Below are 18,429 nucleotides of genomic sequence, written 5' to 3'. Positions count from 1 at the left end.
TGCTTCATTCTAAATCTAAAAGCTCTGATTGTGCCAGAACTGCTGCACCAAGTAAACTAAGTGATACATCGTTGGATTCTGCTTCTCTTTGCCTACATTATGCTGCTGCTAGATGAGGTAGCAAAAACCTGCTGACAGATTCCCTTTAATGTATCTCATTATGGGTTTTCTCGAGAATGCAGGTAACACCCACAAAATTACTGCTACGCCAAAAAATACCTAAATACCAAAAACAGCTCAGCTACATTAATACACCGAAACATAAAAATAGGACAAAACGTAATAATAAAAAAAACCACAAAGCTTTATCCTAACCTCGGTACGATAAAGCATTACCCAAGTCCGGCCACCCTTAAATATATAAAATATAAGAATGTTTCTTCCTACCTAAGAAGGACACGCAGACTTTACAGAACGTGTGGAACTGGAATTTGCTCGCCGCCTCTAGAAGAATTTTCGCATTGGCCGAATCTATGATCAGGGAACCTGTATAGACAAATTCCAGTAACAGTTCTAAGACTTCCGCATTGATATTGGACATAGCCAGTTCCAGTTTCTCCCCGTTTTTAGCTTGTTCCTTCGACGACCTGGTAAATACAACGACATTCTTTAGACATGGGTCCTTTCATATTGTAAAAATCCAGAATTTTGCAATTTATCATCATCAACTCCTCGCAGCAGATGGAAGATTATACATGGCAACAAAAAAAAAAAAAAACTCATCTCTTACTGGATCTGAAAGAGAAGGATTTTTTTTAGGATCATTCAGCAAAATTAATACAAAAAAAAACCAAAGAAAAAACAAACAAACAAAGCATTTTATTGCTATGGTTATCTGCATTCTCATGCATAAGAGGATGCATACGTAAGGAGTATGAGGAGACGTTAATGAAAATGGGAAACAATGTTAGGGAAACAATACATTTTAATGAGATCGTTAATTACTGAGTGTGAGAAAGGCTCTAAAAATTGCTCAAGTGGAGCAGATTGTTGATGTATTCGAATATGCATTCGGAGGAAGGAATGAAAGAGATACCATTTTACTTGTCCTTTTACAGTCGTTTTTCAAAAATCACTTGACATTTAGAGTTGCGTCTCCGCGAGGCATTCTCCTTGTCGGTAGCGGAAAATTATACTAGTTAATTTAACCTTTTTGATTTCAATGAATAGTAAAGAAGCAAACAATTATCAGTAAATATAGGCTCTCAAGTTTACAAAGTTCTGTTCTGCCATTTCTTAGCTAAAGGGCTCGCGTGTATACTCGGATTACAAATCTGTGTTATATAGTGCGGTATAATCTTACCGCCGGATGGTAACTGTTTACTTGCCTGCTTGGCAAAGAGTGGAGTATTAGCAGGCCACTGTGGGCAAGGAAAGCAAAAATTAACTTTGCCGACTACCACTCTGATCTATAATGAGGAACGGTGGAAATAGCAATGTGTTATATGAGCAGGGCTGTGGAGTCGGAGCCCATTTTGGTGGAGTCGGAGTCGGTGTCATGGAAATTGAGGAGTCAGAGTCGGAGTTGGAGGTTTGGCTTGCTGACTCCACGGCCCTGGCAGGGCTGTGGAGTCGGAGTCGTGGAGTCGGCGCCCATCTTAGTGGAGTTGGAGTCGGTGTCATGGAAATTGAGGAGTCAGAGTTGGAGTTGGAGGTTTGGCTTGCCGACTCCACGGCCCTGGCAGGGCTGTGGAGTCGGAGTCGTGGAGTCGTAGCCCATTTTGGTGGAGTTGGAGGATTGGCTTGCCGACTCCACGGCCCTGGTAGGGCTGTGGAGTCGGAGTCGTGGAGTCGGAGCCCATTTTGGTGGAGTTGGAGTCGGAGTTGGAGGTTAGGCTTGCCGACTCCACAGCCCTGGTTATAAGTTGGCGCCATATGGCATCATACAGGGAGCATATAGGCTCCGTAATAAAGAGGTATAGGACATTGTGTGCAGGTGAAAGGCTGTGTGCGTAAAGCATAACTAAGTGAATAAGTGAGGCTGTTTCCTCTCTAAGTTGACGACGCAAAAAATTCGCTATTTTTGCCAAGTCCTGAAAGAATAGTTCTGCCTGGTAATACATTAAAGTGGCACTCACATCTCCAAGATCCTATCCTAATATGTAGTAGGTGTAATAATAATAATTCTAGTAAATACCTCCAATTAGAAATATGGTATAGTTCTTCTGATTCGCTACCCAATGTGCAGGGCATTACAGTATCTTAGATATCCATGGTTACGACCACTCATGAAGTGGCAGTCAGTTATTTATTAGCAGTTGTAACCATGGATACCTAAACTGCAGCAATGCCCGGCACATAGGGTAAGTGACATAGTGAATCAGAGGAACAATACTACATTTCTAACTTAAGGTATTTGCTAATATTATTATCACATCTACTATATATTGAGATAGGATCCTGGAGATGGGAATACTCCTTTAATATTTCTTGCAGCTACCAATATAATGTGCATAGCCAAGGATGTTAGTGGACCACATACTGGGCGCCAACTAATCAGACTGCCCTGGACAGGGTATTTAGATAGAGGTAGATTTAGGCTACGTTCACACAATGAGATTTTAGTGAGTTTTTGACGGTGCAGGATTTCTGCACTCATTAAATAAAATAAGCTCATTGCATTTTTTCAAAAATATGCAGCGTAAAAAAAAATCACCAAAAACTCTTAGAGGGAACTTAACCTTAGAGTATGTTCACACTGCATTTTTTTTCCTGCCCTTCAAAAAAAAAATCTGTTTTTCGAGCAGAAGACAGGCAGGAATCGCCCCTTTTCTCTGTCATTTTCTTCTCCGAAAGTGTTTTTTGTTAGACCTAGTAAGTTTTTTTTTTATTTCTGGCATTTTTTTTAAGACAACATTTTATTGTGCATTTTTTTTTCCAGACGTTTTGAACTCCAACACTAAAAGAAAACCCGCCTGGGTGCCTTCTGAGCGTCTTTTTAGCCATCCCATTGACTTGTAATGTAAGTATTGAACGCTAGAAAAATGGCCAAAACGCTTGATCTTTTTAAAAGTCTGATTATGTCGGCATCACTGTCTCCACTATAGCACGTATTGGACATGAACAGGAAGTGTGGGCGGCAGCTGATCCCTGACTTCCTCTTCCTGTTCAATCCGTAAGAAGGTGGAGACAGTGAATCCAGTGCTGATTGGGCGCCAGGCACCACGTGTCACAACACCGCACGAGAGCTCCGGGACTGCGAGTGCTGACACCACTGAAACGGTGCCAAACATTTAGTTCAAGAAGGGGTTGTCCTAGTAGTGGACAACTCCTTTAATAACGTAATATTATACGTTTTCAATCCATATATGGACCAAATACATTGAATAAAATGACTTCCGGGACCGCGAGTGCCGACACAGCAAGGAAGGTGAGTATACATTTTTTTCTTTTATCAAGGCTAAATATTTAGTTCAAGAGGGGGTTGTCCTAAAAGTGGAACAGCTAATAACTGGGGATGAGCGGACCCGTGAAAGTTCGTTTTTTGGTACCAGACCCAAACTTTAGTCTACAGTTTGGTAGGGTAGTAGAACTGTTCCTGAACTTGAACTAGAACCCTATTAACACAATGAGAACCCAAACTTTGGGTCTGGCTAAGAAAAAAAAATCTCTCATTCTCATTTGCCCCGGAACTCTGAACAATACAACGGACTACCGTGAGAAGTCCTTGTTTAGACCGGACACTAACTGTCCGGTACGAATCCCAAACTTTTAAGTTTGGGTTCGCTCATCTCTACTAATAATCAAAATTGAAAAAAAAAATAATAATAATTTATTCCAATCTTTTCCTATGTTGAATTTTAGAGTTAATTTATATTATCGGTGTATATTAAACTCTTCAATTCCCTTTTTCACGCTCTTGATGTTGCCTTAGCTTGAGGTGTGTGGATTTTTACTAGTCTAAAGTTTGACCAAGCAAGAGTTGAAAGAAGTAGAAAAAAAAGAATATATAAAAGAAGCCTGTGCCGCTGTGGGAAATATAAAGATAGCATAAAAGATAGCGAATCAATCAAACTAACAGCAAAGCATTACGAGGGGACACGTTCTAGGCCCCGGCTGGCGCATGGAGGTGCTTTAGCAGCTCTGGGCTGTATGATAGGAAGAGAAAGTGATATACTTTTAGCTTTTCTTTTCCAATTCGACTCGCTTTGACCTGTGATCTTTAAGCAGGCTTTGATATAGCGTAAAGATATATAAAATAAAACGCCGTCTTTCATCAGACTTTTTGATCTTTTTTTTTTTTTCCCCCAAGGTTATATGTTAAAAAAAAGGCGTTTTTTTGTTCTAAAAATATATTGTTCCCTTTAGGCACTAAAAGAAAAGACCTCAGTGACACAAGCTTTGAAAACGGAATACGAGACAAGATAGACAGACAAATGGTTAGAGAGCAAAGGAGAAGGGAGAGGGAAGGAGGGAGGGAGTCAGCCACATCTCCCGCACGAAGCCAGAAGCCATCCTTAAGGAGTTTTCAAGTCTGTTTTCCTGCATAAACGCTAAATCATTTGAAATAAAAAAATATTGCCTGCATTTGGAAGTGCGAATTAGTTCATTGGGAGCTATTGTGACTGTCACGACCCCATAGGCCTGAAAGAGTAAACAAATTGTAAGAGAGTTTGGTAACGAAGAGAAAAAAAAAAAAGAAGGGGGGAAGAAGCAAGATGTTATTCGGAAAAAAATATGGATATTAACAAAGCACACGGCTGACCATAGAGAAGGCTTTCCTGAACATCCTAGAAGAACTGACGTTAGCATTCTGGATTTCTAGCTGGCTACATTGTCACAAGATGAAATGGAAAGAGCACCACTTTGGCCTTGGTCCTTTTGCACCAAGCATTTTTTCTTTTTTTTTTTGCATCCTAAATGATTCATCTAGCTAAAGCTTTAACAGTTTACTGCATCGCGGTTCAAAATTAGAAATAAAAAAAAAAATTAATGAGTTAATGAAAAATTAGACGTTGGGCGCACTCATTCAGCCGGCAATGAATATTCACACAGAAAGCATACACACATTGGATATAACAATATAAGACATTCAGCATAACATGCGATGAGGGGCAGCATATAGAAGAGAAGTGGGGTCCCATATGGAAAAAAATGGGGTTCCTATTTAGCGCTGGAACATGTCACCATTCACTACCGGTTTGAAGCGGGAGCATACAGTATTTTGTGAACTCTGTAGGACAGATGGGCATTAAGCAACTACCCAAGGAAAATTGGGGTTATATGGCTTTATTGAAATGAGGGAAAGAGTAATAATGGAATAATACTGCTCCAAAATGCCTTAAAGGTGTTGTCCTGAACTTTTATATTCGTGGCCTATCCGTACGATAGGTCAACAATATCAGATCGGTGGTGGGTGACAGTAAGGTACCGTGGATCCACCACTATTCATTCGAATAGGGGCAGATGTGCAGTACCCGGCCACGGTCACTACACAGTTGATGGCGTTCTACAATGGATAAGAGCTGGTGAGTTCTCCTTCAATAGAAGTCTCCAAGCAGAGGCTGCACAGACATCTGTCTGAGATGGTTTAGTGAATCCTGCATTGAGCGGGGAGTTGAACTCGATGACCCGGGAGGTCCCTTCTAACTCTAACACTCTATGATTACTACTGGGTCAATCGGATTCACTACAACCCTATCAAATGGTAGCCAATGACTTGGAAAATGTGACATAGGAGCTGTTAGTGGACAATGTGGGCAGGATTCACAGTAAAATTCCCTGGTTGCTACCACAATTTACTGGACTTATCAGTCCACTTTGAAACTTCTAGTAGAAACATTTTCAATCATTGTAAGGTTTTTAACATCTTTATGTTTTCCAGTACTATAAAAAAAATATAGGATCAGGGTCCTCCGAGCCAGCTATGGGGGTCTGCTCAGGTCAGGACCCAGATCCTATCAACACAGATATCACCTGAAATATTATATTTTACCGTAAACCGACTAATCAGGTCAATGTCCCTCCAGATGACATTGTTGGCAGCCAACACTTGATTATAACAGATGGAACTTGCGTAGCGAGTTCAGACCTGTCACTTCTAAAGGAAACCCTTGTGCTGATGGACCACAAACAGACATTGATATGTGTCTCATTTTTTTCAAGAATATTTGCTAAATGAGGGTTGTTGACCAAACAAGTGACCTGAGTTATTTGTGGCTTTTCCAGAATTGCACAGCCAACTTGCCAAATCATCAAACCTAAAAGCCACAAGGGACACTGCACTACGGTATGTGTGCCAACAAAATGCAACGTAGGATCGTTTTACCCAAAGGTGATGGCACAGAGAGCGAAAAAAGCAACTACCGCTTCACAAAATGGTGCTCAGAACAGATGTTCAGAGGCTGGTGGGACTAACGACTCTATCAGCCCTTGGCTTTGCTGGTGTCTTCAGTGTCTTCATACTTGTAGTCAGTGTCCAGGTCAAAGGACATTAATCCTTGAAATAAAAAATCCCCCGTAAATGAAGAAATATGGTCTTCGAGTTGGGGAAATTTAGAGGACGAGAGACTGTCGTACTTGTCATAGGTCCTCCCTTCCAGTTTCATTGAAATGATGAGTGACCAACCTAAATTTGACACCACTCTCACATCAGTTAGAATCCGTCAGATGAATCCCCTCCCTAAGTTATTTATATGCGCATGTAGCTCTTTCAAAGACAAGTCCAGCAATACTTTTACATGGCCGGTCCGTGCCACCATTACTGGGAATTCAAAGTTTGAATTGATATGCAAATGAGAGTGTAGATCTGAACCCTCTGTCACTCCAGCTCTATTCCCTATCTAGTACCGTCTCCTCCTGCTTTACTGATGACTCCTTTGCTTGAAGTCACACAGCATGGAGATTGTCAGTCAAGCAGGCCATGTTGGTGCTAGGAAGGGAGTAGACTTGGAGAGACAGAGGCTTCAGATCTACCATAGCTCTTCGGCCTCCTTTGCTTATCAAATCAAGCGCTGATTTCTCAGTAACGGAGGAACGGACCGGCCATGTAACGGTATTGTGGAATTGTATTTCAAAGAATAATAATTTGGAGGGTGACAGATTCCCTTTAAAAAAAAAATTAAGACCCCAGTTATTTGTGTACTGACTGATTTCTTTCCAGGCCCCTGCCACTCCAGCTCCTTGACACTATGTTTGGATAGCAATGTTGAACACAAAGCGCTCTCGTCTCTTCAGATAACTTTCCGACCACTCAATATTATTTATTTTTTTTAAGCACTTCATCCAGGAAGCGACATAATCTCCTTCACGTATTTGATTTTTGTTGTAACCCGAAACGTCTCCCTGCTTTATACAGTCAGGGATAAATGCATTACTCTTGCCTTTGTGATACGCATCGAGCTTTTAAGGGGGCAGAGTTCGTGCAAAATCCTGTAAAGTAAGCAAGCAACTACGGGAAAAGAATATTTCAGGGAAAAAGAATGCCCCATGAGAAGGGAATACTGCAGAATTAAAAGGGATACAGACAATTAGCGCATCTAATGGTGAGAACTATTTTCTGTAAGTGTAATCAAGTCAATTACTACTTTCTTGTAATAGCACCGTGAACGGGGGAATGACTTCTCTCCTGGCTAATATACAGATACGTTTACATGTAGGGTTGTTTAGAAAGTTACATTAAAGTAGAGTATGGAAATCTAGCCTTAGAGAGGCATTTTAGCAATAGGTCTCTATGGTAAATTCACAGGAGCATGCTTGCTCAGCTCTTTAAAACCCATAGGCATTAAAGGGGTTAACTCTATGTGACTACAGACTTGTGAATCCTCACGTTGTAATCTGTCCGAGGATTCTCCAGTACCGCCACTATACTTCTAGCCACATTCCAACTAAACGTGATGCTCCACATGTCTAGTAGGAATGTGTCTGGAAGCATGCATATGGCATAACTCGTGTTCACATGACTGACCACTCTCGCCGCCGGCACAGCACAGTGCGCAATGTGACGATTCATCAGTCTACAGTCACAAAGAGTGACTGCAGACTGTCGCAAAAAATATGGACAACCCCTTTAATGGAGAGAGCCATGCATACATATGAGGCTGTATTCCATGTTTTCCCCTTCTTTATCTGGAGCTTAAGTCTCAGGGGACTACTGTTCTCCAAATAGGAGTCCAAGTCTCCTACAGATCCAAAGAATCCCACTTCACAACAGGTCCTAAGCCCCAAGACAAGCATAACTAATACCTAAAGTACTGGTGTTTTATTAAAGCGGGCCTATCACTTTATATTAAAAAATTATATATATCTAGTTTTGAAGGGGCTGTCCAAAATTGGGGACATTTTTATTTATTTTTTTAATTAAATGTGTGTATTTGGGGCTCAAAATATATATATATTTTTTTTTCAATAGAGTTGATTCTCGAAACATTTAACTTTGATGTGGTCTGTTCTCATAAACCCTGTAAGAGGAGCTCAGAAAATGAGAGATAAAAGAGCTAGAAACGCCCCCCCCCCCCCCCAAAGGGTTAGAACAAGCTAGCAAGCTCATTCTCAGTTAGCCCATTCTGTAGCTGACTAGGCTAAGGAAGGCAAACAATGCAAAAAATTATTAAAATTATTGTTTTAGCCCCAAATATATGCACTTAAGTAAAAAAAAAAAAAAAAAGTGGATAGCCCCTTTAAAGGAAATCTGTGAGCAGATTTTGTTTTTCATGTAATCCAAGAGCAGGCTCAAGTTGGGGTTTAGATCCTGATTCCAGCGATGTGACACTTGCTGGTCTGTATTCTGATACAGTCACAGTTTTATTTGCTGCAGATCTAGCAGAGCTCGGAATGCTGAGCTTTGTATAACCCCGCCCACATCACTGATTGGCAGTTTTCCGTGTACACTGAATATTGACAGCAGCCAATCAGTGATGTGGGCGTGGCTGGACCAGGAGGCACGAGACACCTAGTCCTGGAGAGATAATCTCCAGCTGATAAAACATTGATTTTATTGAAACAGCAACACAGTCTAGTATATGAGACATCACTGTAATCAGAGTGTCTCACAACATCATGCTCCTTCAGATTACTTCACAAAATCTGCTGATAGATTCTCTTTAACCTCGCAGTGGGTCACACTGCTGGATCTATTTGTTTCTGTCTAGCCAAAGTAGTCATATGCTATCCTACCAAAAAGTACGGATTGCAAAATAAAACTTCCTTACTTTTAAACCCAGGACTTATCCTAAGCAGATGGCGCTTGCACCCAGTACTGGAGAGAATATTGGGAGAATTACTTTTTATTTACCATTTTATTTTAGAACAGTGACAACTTAGCATAGGGCAGTATGTTCATTTTGCTTCATTTTTTATTTTTTTTGCTCTTTGCTCACCATTTTATTAATTGTTAAACTGTGGTTTCTAGAAAAAAACTATTTATAAATATTTTAAATGAGTCAAGCTCCTCGTGGGCGGTCATTATGCAAATTATTTAAATATCATCACGATGCTACTAATCTGATATTCAAAAAAATATATATTTTTTGGTTTAAAATATATCATTGCTATCACTATGGCAGTCATGAAATTAAATTCTATACTTTTTTCCCCACACATTTCTTGCGTTTTGTGGCCCTTTTTATACTCATATAGCTATTTTAAATTACTTAAAAAAATTAAAAATTTTTTTAAAGAATAAAGCAAAGTTAGATTTACTCCAAAATCCCTCATTCTACGCTCAGAGCAATATGTGCCGCGTGCACATGGGCAGAAATTTCAGAATGGAAAAAAAAGGCCACGGGAGGCCACCGTCTACATTCCAGTTACTATTTGTCTTTGTGTAAAATAAATATATTGCGGCCAGTCGGGGCTCGGACCTTAATAAATGCCTGCGGACCTCTCCCCTTTTTTTCTTGTCATGCAAATTTAGCATTGAAAGAACAATCTGTTGTGGTTTTGCTGCTGGCTGTTCTGCTTCTTTGTCGGCCTGTATGTTTTACCGTATTTTTAACCCTGCTGTTGTCTTCGGTCAAAAACGACCGACCCATCCTCAAGGTGCGGCTCTGAAACCCGTGGCCGACCGACCCATCCTCATTTAAGTCAATCAACCACAAGTTTCAGAACCGCATCTTGAACACCCCAAAAAATACCAAAGTTCAAAATCGGTCTTACCTAGACCGAAGACAACAGCAGGGTTAAGTATTTCACAGTGCCCTAGTGTATAATTTTCTTAGAATTTTGGATTATGCAGTCCCTCTGTTATTCTTCCTGGAAATATGTGATAACTAGGAGGTAGCCATATGCTTAGTCAATTGTACAGCGTCCATATCGGTCATACTATTTAGAGACACACCCTATTGCCAGGTATATGGTTACGCCCAGTTGGCAACTAATCATTGATTTCCAGGAGGAATAACTGATGACAGAATCCTAAGAAAATGTGTTTCAGAGTATGACACTATGGCAGAAGGTTTGCGGGACACAAGAAATGTGTGGGAACAAGTATAGACTTTAGTTTAATGGCTGATAGATTGGTAGACATTATATATTGCATTCAAACCTTTTTTTCGTATATCAGATTGGCAGGATTGTGATAATATTTTACTAATTTGCATAATGACCGCCCATGAGGAGCTCGACCCATTTATAATGATGCAAAAAAAACGTTTTAAATACATTTTCTAGAGATCCTAGTCTAAAAATTAATAATAATTAACATAAAGTAGGTACATGAAGTGCACAGCCCTCTAAAAAAAAGAAATGAAAGGTAAAAAAGTTCTTACAAAAGAAGCCTATTAACTTAAACCAAGGGTATTGTGGCTATATCGGTAAGCAAGGGGCCAAGCGGGGCCCCGATCACCCACAATCATACTTGATTATGAATCGTCTTGATAGCTGGACACTGAAAAGTGTAGTTCTAAGTGTGAGGACTGAATTAGGCTTTTGTATGGCTTATGAAACTTTTATTCATGAAAAAAAAAGGTTCAAAATTTTAAAAAAATTGCTGTTTTTCTCCACAAACAGCGCCACCCTTGTGTACAGGTCACGTGCGGTACTGTAGCTCGACCTCAATCCCTTCAATGGAGCGGAGCTGCAATAACAGAAACAAGGATCAGGTGTGACCCCGTTTCTAAATGAAAGCTGCCATATTTTTTCATAATCCTGAACAATCCCTTCAAACATTTTCACAAAGCCCCAAAAGTACGGAGTTACTTTAAAACTTTTTCTGCCTTTTTACTTTCTTCAAGGAACTTTCTTTTTATCAAGAAAGGATAAATCTTGAAAGTACTGTAGGAACGGCAAGACAGAGAATTATAGAAAAAAAAAAAGATTTATTTGGAGACATAAGATGTAAAAAAAAAAATAGAAAATAAAAATAATGGCACGTTAAAATAAAAAAAATAATAATAAAACAACTAGTATGTTTACTTCCCAGCATCATCTATCAAATATTTCATTATAAATCAAAAGACGCCTTTCTCTCTCTCCCCTTCTTTGAGTTACTCAATAAAGCACAAATTCAAGATTTCATCCGTTTTTTTTTCCTTTTAGGAGAGAAGTTATGAAGCAGACAGATGTGGCAGCTTACCGAATATGCTAAAATTTACCTTCACGAATGCTTTAAACATATTTTCCATCGCAGCTTACCACATCGCTCAACATTATTTTTTTTTCTAATACTTTTTGATGCAGAAACAGAGAGGTAAAATATAATTTTACTCGTAAAATATCAATTGTTTTCAAAAATTTAAATAATCTTGCAAATAAGGGTCGGAATTTTTATTTCATAATCAACGGAGGTTTCTTAGATAAGATAGTTTTTATTTATCTTTCAAATAAACTTATAAAATATCTTATAAAAATTAGAAAATAAAATTATTATTTCTTTTTATTTTGTTTTTTTCATTATTTTATTATGGTATCTAATGTCATCACTTTAGTTATTTTCATTAAGAATCTAAAATAGTCATATTGTACTAATACTAATTTATTAAAATGTTCTTTTCAGTATTTTATTATGGTATCTAATGTCATCACTTTAGTTGTTCTCATTAAGAATCTAAAATAGTCATATTGTACTAATACTAAATTATTAAAATGTTCTTTATACATTAAGGAATGAATAAAATTAATACGTTATTACAATGTATTTTCCAATATATATATATATATATATATATATATATATATATATATATATATATATATATACAGTGGGGGAAATAAGTATTTGATCCCTTGATGATTTTGTAAGCTTGCCCACTGACAAAGACATGGACCAAAGAGCTTTATAAGGATGTCAGGGACAAGATCATGGACCTGCACAAAGCTGGAATGGGCTACAAAACCATAAGTAAGACGCTGGGTGAGAAGGAGACAACTGTTGGTGCAATAGTAAGAAAATGGAAGAAATACAAAATGACTGTCAATCAACATCAATCTGGGGCACCATGCAAAATCTCACCTCGTGGGGTATCCTTGATCATGAGGAAGGTGAGAGATCAGCCTAAAACTACACAGGTGGAACTTGTTAATGATCTCAAGGCAGCTGGGACCACAGTCACCAAGAAAACCATTGGTGAAACATTACTCCATAAAGGTTTAAAATCCTGCAGTGCCCGCAAGATCCCCCTACTCAAGAAGGCACATGTGCAGGTCCATCTGAAGCTTGGCAATGAACACCTGGATGATTCTGTGAGTGGGAGAAGGTACTGTGGTCAGATGAGACAAAAATTGAGCTCTTTGGCATTAACTCAACTGGCCGTGGTTGGAGGAAGAGAAATGCTGCCTATGACTCAAATAACACCATCCCCACTGTCAAGCATGGAGGTGGAAACATTATGTTTTGGAGGGTGTTTCTTGCTAAGGGCACAGGACTACTTCACCACATCAATGGGAGAATGGATGGAGCCATGTACTATAAAATCCTGAGTGACAACCTCCTTCCCTCTGCCAGGACAATAAAAATGTGTCGTGGCTGGTTCTTCCAGCAAGACAGTGACCCAAAACATACAGCCAAGGCAACAAAAGAGTGGCTCAAAAAGAAGCAGATTAACCTTCGTCCGGATGAGTAGGTACAATTGTGACTATTCTGTTTTAAAATTGCAATAACTTTTTTTTCGAAAAGCCGTAGAGGGCTGAAATTTCGTGACATCTCTGCAGTTTTGGTCCAGAATACAATTTTACGTTGTAAAATTATGCAGCCTGACGAAGGTTAAGGTCATGGAGTGGCCTAGCCCGTCTCCAGACCTTAATCCCATAGAAAACTTATGGAGGGAGATGAAGCTCCGAGTTGCCAAGCGATAGCCTCAAAATCTTAATGATTTAGAGATGATCTGCAAAGAGGAGTGGACCAAAATTCCTCCTGACATGTGCGCAAACCTCATCATCAACTACATAAAATTCTGACTGCTGTGCTTGTCAACAAGGGTTTTGCCACCAAGTATTAAGTCTTGTTCACCAGAGGGATCAAATACTTATTTCTCACTGCAAAATGCAAATACATTTATATAATCTATACAATGGGATTTTCTGCATTTTATTTTTGATATTTTATCTCTCAATGTAAAAATTACCTACCCTTAAAATTATAGATTGTTCATGTCTTTATCAGTGGGCAAACTTACAAAATCAGCAAGGGATCAAATACTTATTTCCCCCACTGTATATATATATATATATATATATATATATATATATATATATATATATATATATATACACACATATATATATGTGTGTCATTGTAGTCATTTGGTAAATTCTAAAAAAGTTCATTTTTTTTCTCATTAATGTACACTCTGCACCCCATCTTGACTGAAAAAAAAAACAGAAATGTTGAAATTTTTGCATATTTATTAAAAAAGAAAAACTGAAATATCACATGGTCATAGGCATTCAGACCCTTTGCTCAGACACTCATATTTAAGTCACATGCTGTCCATTTCCTTGTGATCCTCCTTGAGATGGTTCTACTTCTTCATTGGAGTTCAGCTGTGTTTAATTAAGCTGATAGGACTTTATTTGGGAAGGGGCACACCTGTCTATATATGCCCTCACAGCTCACGGTGCATGTCAGACCAAATGAGAATCATGAGGTCAAAGGAACTGGCCAAGGAGCTCAGAGACAGAATTGTGGCAAGGCGCATATCTGGCCAAGGTTACAAAAGGATTTCTGCAGTACTCAAGATTGCTAAGAGCACAGTGGCCTCTATAATCCTAAAAATGGAAGAAGTTTGGGACCACCAGAAGTCTTCCTAGACCTGGCCATCCAGCTAAACTGAGCAAACGTGGGAGAAGAGCCTTGCTGAGAGAGATAAAGAAGAACCCTAAGATCACTGTGGCTGAGCTCCAGACATGCAGTAGGGAGATGGGAGAAAGTTCCACAAAGTCAACTTTCACTGCAGCAATCCACCAGTCAGGCCTTTATGGCAGAGTGGTCCGACGGAAGCCTCTCCTCAGTGTAAGACATATGAAAGCCGCATAGAGTTTGCTAACAAAACACATGAAGGACTCCCAGACTGAGAAATAAGATTCTCTGGTCTGATGAGACGAAGATAGACCTTTTTGGTGATAATTCTAAGCGGTATCTGTTGAGAAAACCAGGCACAGCTCATCACCTGCACAATACAATCCCAACAGTGAAGCGAGGTGGCAACATCATGCTATGGGGGTGTTTTATGGGGGTGTTTTTCAGCTGCAGGGTCAGGATGACTGGTTGTCAGTGAAGGAAACATGAATGCGGCCAAGTACAGAGATATCCTGGATGAAAACCTCTTCCAGAGTGCTCTGGACCTCAGACTTGGACGAAGGTTCACCTTCCAACAAGACAATGCACACATCTAAAATAACAAAGGAGTGGCTTCAGAACAACTCTGTGACCATTCTTGACTGGCCCAGCCAGAGCCCTGAGCTAAACCTAATTGAGCATCTCTGGAGACACCTGAAAATGGCTGTCCACCAACGTTCACCATCCAACCTGACAGAACTGGAGAGGATCTGCAAGGAAGAATGGCAGAGGATCCCCAAATCCAGGGGTGAAAAACTTGTTGCATCATTCCCAAGAAGACTCATGGCTGTACTGGCTCAAAAGGTGCTTCTCCTCAATATCGAGCAAAGGGTCTGAATATTTATGTCCATGTGATATTTCAGTTTTTCTTTTTTAATAAATTTGCTAAAATTTCTACATTTCTGTTTTTTTTCAGTCAAGATGGGATGCAGAGTGTACATTAGTGAGAAAAAAATAAACTTTTTTTTAATTTACCAAATGACTGTAATGAAACAAGGAGTGAAAAATTTAAAGGAGTCTGAATACTTTCCATACCCACTATGTGTATATTATATATATATATATATATATATATATATATATATATATATATATATATATATATATATACATATATATATATATACAGGTCCTTCTCAAAAAATTAGCATATAGTGTTAAATTTCATTATTTACCATAATGTAATGATTACAATTAAACTTTCATATATTATAGATTCATTATCCACCAACTGAAATTTGTCAGGTCTTTTATTGTTTTAATACTGATGATTTTGACATACAACTCCTGATAACCCAAAAAACCTGTCTCAATAAATTAGCATATCAAGAAAAGGTTCTCTAAACGACCTATTACCCTAATCTTCTGAATCAACTAATTAACTCTAAACACATGCAAAAGATACCTGAGGCTTTTATAAACTCCCTGCCTGGTTCATTACTCAAAACCCCCATCATGGGTAAGACTAGCGACCTGACAGATGTCAAGAAGGCCATCATTGACACCCTCAAGCAAGAGGGTAAGACCCAGAAAGAAATTTCTCAACAAATAGGCTGTTCCCAGAGTGCTGTATCAAGGCACCTCAATGGTAAGTCTGTTGGAAGGAAACAATGTGGCAGAAAACGCTGTACAACGAGAAGAGGAGACCGGACCCTGAGGAAGATTGTAGAGAAGGACCGATTCCAGACCTTGGGGAACCTGAGGAAGCAGTGGACTGAGTCTGGTGTGGAAACATCCAGAGGCACCGTGCACAGGCGTGTGCAGGAAATGGGCTACAGGTGCCGCATTCCCCAGGTAAAGCCACTTTTGAACCATAAACAGCGGCAGAGGCGCCTGACCTGGGCTACAGAGAAGCATATTTTGCATGTCATTCGGAAATCAAGGTGCCAGAGTCTGGAGGAAGACTGGGGAGAAGGAAATGCCAAAATGCCTGAAGTCCAGTGTCAAGTACCCACAGTCAGTGATGGTGTGGGGTGCCATGTCAGCTGCTGGTGTTGGTCCACTGTGTTTCATCAAGGGCAGGGTCAATGCAGCTAGCTATCAGGAGATTTTGGAGCACTTCATGCTTCCATCGGCTGAAATGCTTTATGGAGATGAAGATTTCATTTTTCAGCACGACCTGGCACCTGCTCACAGTGCCAAAACCACTGGTAAATGGTTTACTGACCATGGTATTACTGTGCTCAATTGGCCTGCCAACTCTCCTGACCTGAACCCCATAGAGAATCTGTGGGATATTGTGAAGAGAAAGTTGAGAGACGCAAGACCCAACACTCTGGATGAGCTTAAGGCCGCTATTGAAGCATCCTGGGCCTCCATAACATCTCAGCAGTGTCACAGGCTGATTGCCTACATGCCACGCCGCATTGAAGCAGTCATTTCTGCCAAAGGATTCCCGACCAAGTATTGAGTGCATAACTGAACATTATTATTTGATGGTTTTTTTGTTTGTTATTAAAAAACACTTTTATTTGATTGGATGGGTGAAATATGCTAATTTATTGAGACAGGTTTTTTGGGTTATCAGGAGTTGTATGCCAAAATCATCAGTATTAAAACAATAAAAGACCTGACAAATTTCAGTTGGTGGATAATGAGTCTATAATATATGAAAGTTTAATTGTAATCATTACATTATGGTAAATAATGAAATTTAACACTATATGCTAATTTTTTGAGAAGGACCTGTATATATATATATATATATATATATATATACATATATATATATATAACATTAAACTGTAAAATCCATCAGCGGAATATAATTAAATAAAAAAAACTATATTCCCCCTATTGACAAGTGAACACTGACTTTTTTTTTATTTTTATAGAAAAGGTAAGCTATGGGCAGGAAACATCTTTTTATGAATGCGGTATTAATTTGAGTCTCATGCTCTTTTAAATGGCGTGTATATGAGGAAAAGGTAAACAAAAAAGAGAGCGACAAAAAATGAAGTAAGGTCCACTCTCATAACATTTCCAACTACTTTGCAGACTGGCTAGATAAAGGCGGCAATATATATATATTTTTTCAACCCTTCACCACTGGGAAGAGGAAAATAACCGATGAATTTCATCCACTAAGTGATAAAATAAATTGAATTTCAAAAGTATAAACACAGAGGAGCGGGAAGATTTTTTTAATATATTTTATATAGATATATATTTTTTTACAGAAAAAGGCTAGAGGGCTCCATCCATTGGTATTATCTACGGAATAAGTAGCCTCCGTACTTTTTAAGTGATAACGGCCATCAGACGCTGCTGTGAATATTAAGCTGCGAAAAAGGGTAAAAGATACGGGGAGAAGCATCCAAACACATAAAAGCCAAAAAAAATACACAGACACACAAAAAACACTACACAAGGATCACACACCCCATCCGAGGCCTACCGGGAGTATTGGCAACACAGGGTTAAAAGAATAGTCAGCGGAATCAAGATTTATTCACACATCGCTCTAGATCAGTCATCAGGTAAAAAAAATAAATAAAAAACAAAAAAAAAAAAAAAATAGTGAACAGATGCATCAATCTCCTGAAAGGAAAACGTCACTTCTACAGTGTTAGTTTATTGAAATTCAGTATTTCTCATAGCAAGCAATGGGAACACGAAGTCTTCACGGCACACGGCTATCACCCTCCTGCTCTGCCACTCAGCTCAGGGCCATGCTGCAAAGCAAAGAATGCACCAGGATTAATTGTTCAATGTTTGAGAAAAGGAGGTGTTAACTCTATTGTAACTATTTATTATTATTATTATTATTATTATTATTATTATTATTTATAGGACATTTTTCGATTCTATTCTGCTCCTCTAGCCTACATTATAAAAGTTGGATTTTTTTTTTATTTAGCAAGTTAAAAAATAATATAAAATGAAAAAAACAAACATATATCTAGATCGATTTTTCAAATGTAGTTAACATAATAAATAAAAAATCCATCTAGATATGTTTTTATTTTACATTACTTAATTTATTTTAAATTATATATATATATATATATATATATATATATATATATATATATACATATATATATATATATGTATATATATATATATATATATATATATATATATATATATATATATATATATGGTCAATAGATATAAAATAATGCAAAATAATATAAATAATAATAATAAAAAATTAAATAATATTTTAAATCTTAAAATAAAATAAATAACATATTTAAATCTTTAAAGTAATA

The 18,429-nt window shown here is 38.4% G+C and overlaps 1 protein-coding gene across 2 annotated transcripts in view; it reads right to left on the bottom strand.

Moving 5' to 3' along the window:
- KLHL29 (kelch like family member 29) overlaps nucleotides 1-18,429 on the bottom strand; it is a 991,490-nt gene that overhangs the window by 228,919 nt on the left and 744,142 nt on the right. For both annotated transcript variants that reach the window (XM_069728156.1, XM_069728157.1), the window contains exon 8: nucleotides 388-587. In XM_069728156.1, coding sequence (XP_069584257.1) covers nucleotides 388-587 — 200 coding nt within the window. The remainder of the gene's footprint in view (nucleotides 1-387; nucleotides 588-18,429) is intronic.

The sequence above is a fragment of the Ranitomeya imitator genome, chromosome 5 (genome assembly GCF_032444005.1).
Source record: "Ranitomeya imitator isolate aRanImi1 chromosome 5, aRanImi1.pri, whole genome shotgun sequence".
Classification (NCBI taxonomy): domain Eukaryota; kingdom Metazoa; phylum Chordata; class Amphibia; order Anura; family Dendrobatidae; genus Ranitomeya; species Ranitomeya imitator.
This window is presented reverse-complemented; position numbering and strand designations above follow the sequence as displayed.